Source organism: Alosa pseudoharengus, unplaced genomic scaffold, assembly GCF_046254945.1.
Source record: "Alosa pseudoharengus isolate Yale_2024_CS ecotype anadromous, Long Island Sound unplaced genomic scaffold, YU_APseudo_1.1 YU_APseudo_1.1_scf_15, whole genome shotgun sequence".
Lineage (NCBI taxonomy): Eukaryota > Metazoa > Chordata > Actinopteri > Clupeiformes > Clupeidae > Alosa > Alosa pseudoharengus.
The window spans coordinates 36,203,607-36,214,125 of NW_027468620.1; the positions used below are offsets into that span (position 1 = coordinate 36,203,607).

At 43.2% G+C, this 10,519-nt stretch overlaps 1 protein-coding gene across 6 annotated transcripts in view; it reads right to left on the minus strand.

The window, feature by feature from the left end:
• The window catches only part of macroh2a2 (macroH2A.2 histone), a 41,931-nt gene extending 39,126 nt beyond the window's left edge, over window positions 1-2,805 (minus strand). The window contains exons 1-3 of one of the 6 annotated variants that reach the window (XM_076286331.1): window positions 2,617-2,805; window positions 1,571-1,598; window positions 598-776 (exon numbers count right to left, since the gene is read on the minus strand). In XM_076286331.1, coding sequence (XP_076142446.1) covers window positions 598-769 — 172 coding nt within the window. In that variant the 5' untranslated portion in view covers window positions 770-776; window positions 1,571-1,598; window positions 2,617-2,805. Of the gene's footprint in view, window positions 1-597; window positions 777-1,570; window positions 1,599-1,876; window positions 2,349-2,616 lie in introns of those variants that run through there. The other 5 variants (XM_076286327.1, XM_076286328.1, XM_076286326.1 and 2 more) reach the window with 5 other exon arrangements.
• Between the last annotated feature and the right edge of the window lie 7,714 nt (window positions 2,806-10,519).

Genomic DNA, 10,519 nt, shown 5'->3' on the forward strand with positions numbered 1-10,519 from the left:
TGTGAATATTCCTATAGAACGTCATATTGCGAATAAGGTGTATACATGTTTAGAACATACCTCAATATTGCGAATAAGATCTGAATACTTTACATACCTTATTTCAGTTATTGCTTTTTCTGAATATAATCCTATTCTTCTTATTATTCTTATGACCTTATTTCGGTTATCAAAAAGTGCTGTTTCCATGACAGTGTCTTACTCTGAGTATTGCCTTATCCGGGTTAATATCAGAATATTAATGTCCATGTGAACATGCTCAGTGGCAGCAATGACAGAATTGATTGGCTGCATTCTCTTTCCCGTGTTTGGGTAGCTCACCTGCCAGGTACGAGTGTTTGGGTAGCTCACCTGCCAGGTACTCGAGTGTTTGGGTAGCTCACCTGCCAGGTACGAGTGTTTGGGTAGCTCACCTGCCAGGTACTCGAGTGTTTGGGTAGCTCACCTGCCAGGTACGAGTGTTTGGGTAGCTCACCTGCCAGGTACTCGAGTGTTTGGGTAGCTCACCTGCCAGGTACGAGTGTTTGGGTAGCTCACCTGCCAGGTACGAGTGTTTGGGTAGCTCACCTGCCAGGTACGAGTGTTTGGGTAGCTCACCTGCCAGGTACTCGATGACGGCGGCCATGTAGACGGGCGCGCCCATGCCGATGCGGTACTTGTGTGTGCCGGTGCGAAGGTAGCGCATCATCCTGCCCACCGGGAATATGACGCCGGCCCGCGCCGAGCGGGACAGCTTTGTGGTCTTCTTCTTCCCCCCTCTGGCTGACATGACTCCACTGGGGGCAGAACAGACCAGGGGGAAATAGAGGGGTACAGAGAGAGGGGGCAGATAGAGAGGGGGAAATAGAGGGGTACAGAGAGAGGGGGCAGATAGAGAGGGGCATTATGTACTGCTCATGTAAGCTGTGTGGAGCAGACACCACAGTCCTACTGCAAACTCACTACTTCAGACATGGGCAACGTGCAAGCTTGGGGTGATGGAGTATGTGATGGAGTCTGAGGCCCATGGGTGATGGAGTATGTGGTGGAGCCTGAGGCCCATCTAGACTAGATGAGTCGCACGCTACTTCAGCTACAAAATCAGCTGGTGGTCAGGTATTCATACATATACCTTCATGATGTCTGTCTGTGTGGGAGTGTGTGTGCGCATGCATGCGTAAATGCATGTGTGTGTATGTGTGCACACACACATTTCACATTCACACACTCTGTTTACTTAACTTGCGGCATTTGGTGCAAGACCTGTATTGACCCTCCATATTTTTCTTTCTGACCAGTGTATTATTGTCCAAAATGCATTGAATTGAATACATTGTGTTGAAATGCAAAGGCAAAACGCAAAAGACAAAACGCTCACTCTAAAACATGCAATATGGTGACTAAAGCCACCTACATTGTGTTGAAATGCAAAGGCAAAACACCAAAGGCAAAAAGCTCACTCTAGCAAAAGGCAAAACGCTCAGTCTAAAACATTTAATATGGTGACTGAAGCTACTGAATACATTGTGTTGAAATGCAAAGGCAAATCGCTCACTCTAAAACATTTAATATGGTGACTGAAGCCACGTACCTCTCTTGTCCTCCCTCTATGGACCTACCTGCGAAAAAAGCCCGGGAAGACAAGTACAGATTATACAACAGGTCAGCGCATTTCAGTGAGCACAACACCCGTGGGAAATTAATTACTTAAACAGGGTACTACAATAAGAATACAATACGTGTACAGACATTGATGGTTAAATTATTATATATGAAGTGCAGAACGTCACACACACTTGCAAATGCCACGGCAACGTGCAACGCATTTCGGTCAGATTTATTTATTTGAAACAGGTCAAGGTGGACATAATAACATTCTGCCGTGTGGTTAATTAACCTACTTATGACAAGTCCCGTGAGGCCTTTAGGTTTGCACACACTTGATCGGCGACTGAAAAATGGCTACCGATGCCCTTGTGACATTTTGAATTCGATAGGGCGACGTTCAGCCTCTATTTGCAGGCATGACATGCAACACGTCTTTAAACGACCTCTGAGCACGAATAAGGCATAACGGCGGCCGTGCACGAGCTCCGTGTCGCCCTGCTGAGACCTTATCTATAGCCGATGCTCTCACTTAAAGACGTAGTCACGCATTTCTGTGTTTATCTCGAAATAGAGGGAAATCCCTGCAGCGATCAGACCGTGCGTCAACACGAACCGCTCCGTTCTGCGTGTTCGATGGCATTTTATTTCATTGAAAAACGTGCCAAATGTAGTTAACCGTGTTTTCAACCACAAGCGAACAGACTCGCAGCTCCGTGAATTATTCAGAAGCACTCTGCTGCGTAGGTTACGCTACAGCGAAAAGACGATTATGCACACCTATGAAATCTAAGGCCTCCCTCGACACCGCCACTTTCGCTCATACTGCAAGAGTATTCTCTGATTCCCAAAGCGAAAGGTCGAAGACATCGAGCCCTAGTCTTTTACCTCTGCTCCTCCCATATCTCTGCTCAACCCCCATTTTGTTTTCAATACACTGAATGTACAGTGTAATTTTACAGGCACCAAAAGGGGCTCTCTGCATGCGTTCCATTGCAAAACCTACGCGTCCGAAATGCGCTGGGTTTTTACCTGCTTGTCGTTGCTATCTGAATCAACAGGGGACCGATCTTCAAACTCAAATAATCTCAAAGGACGTCATATATTTTGTCCGTAATCGCTGTCCTTGTACGTACCTCTTCTTCTCTTTTTTAAACGAAAACTACAGCCAGGTCCGCCGTACAGTCGTCGGAGGCTGTCTCTGTGCTACTGATGCTGAGGAGGGGAAAAATTCAGTCCAGGAAAAATGGACCGAAAACGCCCCCTGACAGGGATTCAAAGCGGAGAGGAATTTCTAGCGCAAGAGACGTTATTGCAAGTGTTTAGAGAATAAATAAAAACCAATACGTATTTTAAGGTATTTTTTCTTGCAGCAGAAGGCAACATATTGAAAATATAATGTGGAATGTGATTTAATGTGCAGCTGACCATGAAAACGTTTCACTCCTATAAAATGCTTAAAGCGTTTCCACGTCTTTTACTAAACTCGCTGCTCACTGATCCATGGTTATTGAACAAATGCTTCTGAAATGGATCTGAATATAACCATGCAATAACACCTCTATCTCTCTCTCTCGCTCACTCTGTGTGTGAGTGCCTGCTTTTTCACACTTGTTGCATTCTTTGGCTCTGGCCTTGGGTGCTCTTCATAAATGAGAGAGACAATACATGTCCAGCTGCATTTATGGATGTAACACATACAATTCAGATCTGCAGAGAATATTTGAACTGAAAATGATGTATTCGATGATGTATGCGTCCTTAGAGAGGCAAGGCCTGTATGTGATGTGAAGTGTGTGCGTTTCTATGTAGGCTACGCGTGTGTGTGTGTTTGATGTGTGAGTGTGTGTGTGTGTGTGTTTGATGTGTGTGTTTTTGATGTGTGTAGTGTAGCATGTTTTTCAACATCAAATAGCGCTATCCTCCAGGGCCTAACCACTGACATTACTTGACTCCATTGCTTTGGTCTGCCAGAGCCAATTTACAGGCTGCACCTAAGCCAGACAGTATGCTCTTGTTATTCTAATGTGAGTGTATTAATACTCACACAACATGACAGTAACATCTTAATATACTTAACATTACCCTATATAAACATCAATTATACATTATTAATAACTAAGTAATACATTATTATGACTGCCCCATAAGCGAAGCGTCGGTCATATGTTTAGTCAGTTTTTTTTCCTTCCAGATTTTTTTTGTTTTGTTGTTGTTTTCTTCAGTCATTTTGTGCCAACGATTCCCGGGACACCGAAAGATGCTCAAAACTCCTGGGGTGCACAAGACTTGGTGGTCATGTAGCCCCACAAGGGTGACACGGAACCATCGTTTTTAATTTTGATCCATCGCCCACCCGATGTAGCAAGCCCCTCGAAAGGAGGGCACAGTTTTCTGTGAATATCTCGAGAAACGTAGGGCCTATGACCAACTTTTGTTCATACAGTATGTTGGTCTCAAGTAGCCATGGCAACCCATCCCATATCCACTCATTTGAGGTATAGCGCCACCTAGTGGTACCTAGTAACTAAATCAGCTTTTTACCACCTCAAAAATATTGCCAAACTTAGAGGGCTGATGTCAAAAGATGATTTAGAAAAACTCATTCATGCATTTATCTCCAGCAGGGTTGATTACTGCAATGGACTTTTCACAGGCCTTCCTAAAAAGACTATCAAACAGCTTCAGGTGATACAAAATGCAGCAGCTAGGGTTCTCACAAAAACTAAAAGAACTGACCACATTACTCCAATTCTTAAGTCCATGCACTGGCTTCCAGTAAGTCACAGAATTGACTTTAAAGCACTACTGCTTGTTTATAAATCACTTAATGGAGCAGGACCTAAATACCTCTCAGACATGCTTCAGCAGTACACACCTTCTCGTCCTCCCAGGTCTCAGGAGAAAAACCTGCTAGTAAAACCTACAGTTAGAACTAAACATGGTGAAGCAGCTTTTAGCTGCTATGCGGCTCAGCTGTGGAACCAACTTTCGGATGACATCAAAAAGGCCCCAACTGTAGCCAGTTTTAAATATAGACTTAAGACCAAACTGTTCTCAGATGCTTTCTGCTAACTGCACTGAGTTATAATTTCTGAATCTGTCTTGACAATTATTCTACCTTGTGTCTTTTATTTTGACTTTTTAATCATTCTCTATTTTAAATGATTACCTTGTGTGTTTTATGTTTTCTTTTTATTATGATCTTTACCTTTTGAACTATTCTTTGACTATATTGCCCTTATGCTTTTATTTGTTATTATTGTTTGGTTTTGTTTATGTAAAGCACATTGAATGACCTCTGTGTATGAAATGCGCTATATAAATAAACTTGACTTGACTTGACTAAAAATGAAAAAGCAAAAATGAGGAGTTGTAATCGCAGATATCTTTGGCTGACAGGTTCAAAACTGCACAGAATTTGAAGTGTAGGATCATTATGATCTGAATGCATGCCAAGTTTTGTGCAATCCCGTTCATGGGGCCATATAAGCTACATGCACACACACACAGACACACACACACACACACTCACACACACACACACACACACACACACACACACACATAAACACACACAGCACATGTACGCTCATACACACACACACACACACACACACACAAACACCTAAACACACCCACACACATGCATGCAAGCACACACACACACACACACACAAACATAAACACACCCACACATAAAAACACACACATGCAGCCAAGCAGGCACACACCTTATGTGATTCCTTGTCAGTGGAATGTTTCACCTTTCTCTTAGAATGCTCTTTGTATAGCGATAGTTTTGAAATTTTCAAAAAGTATAGAACGATTCACCTGTCTGCCTTTACAACTAATTAATTGTCCTTAGAGAGCATATTTTTATATTGCTATTATTTTGTCAAATGTAATTTAGCCTATTACTGATATTAGTATTTTTAATTCAGGCAATATGACTTTACTTTAAACTGTCCATTTTAATGTTACTGTAATATTTATTGATGTGATGTGGATTATGTAATAATAATTGTAATACATTCCTCCATTCCAGTTCAGTTCAGTTCAATATCATGTTATTTATATGGTGGAAAACCACTAAGACCACTAAGGGCAATGTAACACTGGTGTGAGAGAGTGAGTGTGTGTGTGTGTGTGTGTGTGAGAGAGAGAGAGTGTGCGTGTGTGTGTGTGTGTGTGTGTGTGTGTGTGTGTGTGAGAGAGAGTGTGTGTGTGTGTGTGTCCAGTATACATGTGTTTGTGTGTGTGTGTGTGAGAGAGAGAAAGAGTGTGTGTGTGTGTGTGTCCAGTATACATGTGTTTGTGTGTGTGTGTGTGTGTCTGTGTGTGTGTGAGTGTGTTATGATACCCCCTTTGCCCTCTTCATCAGCTTTTGCCTTCTTAATTCTATTAAATTAGCCACAAAGTCATTAGTATTCCATCAGTGCTTCAGTAATCAGTAAGAGCTAGCCTGACGTGGTCATACTCAAATTCTAGTCAGAATATCAGTCTGAGACATCGTACCAACTAAAAGCTGATATTTTGTCAACCATCTGTCCTCTGTGTAGCACAGTTGCATTTCCAGCTCTGAATAAACCCGTTCAGGAGTTCTTCTGGTCCGAACTGATCTGGTTCAGGAGTTCTTATAGTCTGAACTGATCTAGTTCAGGAGTTCTTATAGTCTGAACTGATCTGGTTCAGGAGTTCTTCTGGTCCGAACTGCTCCGGTTCAGACATAGTCGCTCCACAACGGAACAAGTCCTACGGAATGAAAGGATGCGTTGTGCAGAGGAGGAGAGGAGGAGAGGTTTCCTAGACTGAGGGAAAAGTGCACACACTTAAAACAGCAATGCTATTCATGATATTGTATGATAATACCAAATGTCATAACTTTGTATTCTACCATTGTATGTCTTTAGAACAGGACATTACCATTGCACCTTTAAAGGCCAATGAGAGGCCCCATTACAGTGGATTTCCTGACCAGAGGAGGGATTTCAAACAGGATCCTTTACTCACCCCTGACCAGAGGAGGGATTTCAAACAGGATCCTTTACTCACCCCTGACCAGAGGAGGGATTTCAAACAGGATCCTTTACTCAGCCCTGCCACAGTGAGTTGCATAATGAGTTGCTCAGTGCATTCACCAGTAACAACAGCAACAGCATGTCTTATGTGTCATTTTTAAACGATCACAGTTCCAACAGCAGCATGTCTTATGTGTCACTTTTAAACGATCACAGTTCCAACAGCAGCATGTCTTACGTGTTATTTTTAAACGATCACAGTTCCAACAGCAGCATGTCTTAGCCTATGTGTCATTTTTAAACGATCACAGTTCCAACAGAAGCAACTTTTCTGCTGTTAGTGAATGTGTGTGTTGTCTGTATGCTACTGAGACCTTGAATTTCCCCTGGGGATCAATAAAGTATCTATCTATCTATCTATCTATCTATCTATCTATCTAACTGCAACATGTCTTTTGTGTCATTTTTAAACGATCACAGTTCCAACAGCAGCAACTGCAACATGTCTTTTGTGTCATTTTTAAACGATCACAGTTCCAACTGCAGCAACTGCAGCATGTCTTACAGCATTTTTAAATCATGGTTCCAACAGCAGACTCATTACAGGTCTGGCAAACAGGATTCACCATTGGTAACTATGGATACACTCAAGACCGCCATTGAAGTGCTGTGTGTGCTGCAGATACAATTCTCAAATGAGTTCACTAGGGGGCGATGTGGGCTTAATTACGCCTCTGAACTAAAGAGTCAATACCAAGGTTTTGTCTGAGGTTACTGAAGAGGTTGTGTGTGCTTGCTACATTCTGTGAAAGTATGATCTATTATGACATTTAATTTTACGACAGAAGGAACTAGGCTTCAGCTGCCTTAATGCATCATATCCCCATGTAAGATATCTTACAGATGCCAGTTTATCTTGCGTTATTACATAGAACACTGTAGGACACTGACAAACAAGTCACCATCACTCTAAGTGGCTTGCATCTGGCCCAGAGGAAACGAAAGAAACCTTTTAGAACATTTCCCATAGTCCCTCTCTCATCTTCCTTTTAGAACATTTCCCATAGTCCCTCTCTCATCTTCCTTTTAGAACATTTCCCCCATAGTCCCCTCTCTCATCTTCCTTTTAGAACATTTCCCATAGTCCCTCTCTCATCGTGCTGCAGGGGGGGATTACCATGTGCAGGCACACTGGGATTGCTAGCATGCCAGCTAACAATGTGCCATCCCCCCAAAATCTTCATCACCCTCAAGCCCTCTCAGGTCACCATATCTTCATCACCCTCAAGCCCTCTCAGGTCACTATCGTATCTTCATCACCCTCAAACTATCGTATCTTCATCACCCTCAAGCCCTCTCAGGTCACTATCGTATCTTCATCACCCTCAAACTATCGTATCTTCATCACCCTCAAGCCCTCTCAGGTCACTATCGTATCTTCATCACCCTCAAACTATCGTATCTTCATCACCCTCAAGCCCTCTCAGGTCACTATCGTATCTTCATCACCCTCAAACTATCGTATCTTCATCACCCTCAAGCCCTTTCAGGTCACTGTATCTTCATCACCCTCAAACTATCGTATCTTCATCACCCTCAAGCCCTCTCAGGTCACTGTATCTTCATCACCTTCAAACTATCGGGTCACTACGTATCTTATAGTGTGTTGGCAAGGTCAAGAGCCTCACATTCAAATAATGTGGCATAATGTGAGTGGATGGTGGGAGCTCATGATCATGTGGCATAATGTGATTGGATGGTGGGAGCTCATGATCATGTGGCATAATGTGATTGGATGGTGGGAGCTCATGATCATGTGGCATAATGTGATTGGATGGTGGGAGCTCATGATCATGTGGAAAGTGCAGTCAAGCATTTCTTCAGACAGCGGTGTCTTCTACAGAAGCTCTTAAGTATCGAGAAATGGCACTGACATATCACTCATCCATCTGATAACTCCTACATATGGAGTTATCACACGGATGCATCACTCTCTCTCTCTCTTACACACACACACACACACACAGAAGCCCCAACATATGGAGTTATCACACAGACGCATCACTCTCTCTCTCTCTCTCACACACACACACACGCAGAAGCCCCAACATATGGAGTTATCACACAGGCGCATCACTCTCTCTCTCTCTCTCTCTCACACACACACACACACACACACACACACACACACACACACACACACACACACACACAGAAGTCCCAACATATGGAGTTATCACACAGGCGCATCACTCTCTCTCTCTCTCAAACTCAAATTCAAATTCAAAGGGGCTTTATTAGCATGACTGTTTGGTACAGTGTTGCCAAAGCTAGTGTTACACATAACACAGTAGTATCACAAGGGAAAGAAGACAGAGATGCAGCATACAATGTAGAAACATGTGAGCACAACATAGACAGTAGTAGAAATAATACTAGAATGATGGGTAGGGGTGTGTGTGTGTGTGTGTGTGTGTGAGAGAGAGTGCGTCTCTGCGTGTGTGTGTGTGTGTGTGTGTGTGTGTGTGTGTGTGTGTGTGTCTCTCTCTCTCTCACACATACACACACACACACACACACACACAGAAGCCCCAACATATGGAGTTATCCATGTTTCTGGAGGGTCAGTCAGAGGGTCAGTCAGGTTCTCCAGACATGTTTCTGGAGGGTCAGTCAGGTTCTCCAGACATGTTTCTGGAGGGTCAGTCAGAGGGTCAGTCAGGTTCTCCAGACATGTTTCTGGAGGGTCAGTCAGAGGGTCAGTCAGGTTCTCCAGACATGTTTCTGAAGGGTCAGTCAGGTTCTCCAGACATGTTTCTGGAGGGTCAGTCAGGTTCTCCAGACATGTTTCTGGAGGGACAGTCAGGTTCTGTGTGTGTGTGTGTTGTGTGTGTGTGTGTGTGTGTGTGTGTGTGTGTGTGTGTGTGTGTGTGTGTGTGATGCACTCAGACTCCTCCGCCCCTCGGTGGCCTCCAGTGGCTCAGGTTCTCCAGACATGTTTCTGGAGGGTCAGTCAGAGGGTCAGTCAGGTTCTCCAGACATGTTTCTGGAGGGTCAGTCAGAGGGTCAGTCAGGTTCTCCAGACATGTTTCTGGAGGGACAGTCAGGTTCTCCAGACATGTTTCTAAATTGCAATATAGGCTAAAATGCAGCAGAAAAAAGTAAAAGCCACAATTCATTCATATAGAGTTTGCGTTCGTGTGTGCGTACTTTACGAGCTTCATGAGAGAGATGGAATGACGTCAACATAAACCTAGTCCTCAGAACTTTCCCCACAGGAAGTTGTTATTATATTGCTTAGTCTTTAACAGGTAAACAGCCAAATACACAATTAAAGGCCTCCATTGATCTCTACTCACAGTGGCTACCAACTCCTCCATGATTACCAACTCCTCCATGATTATGTCAGAAACACAGTGGCTACCAACTCCTCCATGATTATGTCAGAAACAACACACACTCAAAGATCAAAGAGAAGAAACAGTGAACCTAAAACACAAATTCTCAACAGACAATAAGTAAGATAAATAGTTATTAAATACTTATAAATACTTACCAGCAGGCTTGTTTATTATATGAATAATCAGATAAATACTTACCAGAAGGCTTGTTTCCTCCAGCTGCTGGTGACCATTCTGATAGACTGAATAACAGTGAACGATCGGACTTAAAGAACAGTGAATGATTGGACTAAATAACAGTGAACGATCGGACTAAATAACAGTGAACAATCGGACTAAATAACAGTGAACGATCGGACTAAAGAACACGATTGGACTAAATAACAGTGAACGATCGGACTAAATAACAGTGAACGATCGGACTAAAGAACACGATCGGACTAAATAACAGTGAACGATCGGACTAAAGAACACGATCGGACTAAAGAACACAATCGGACTAAATAACAGTGA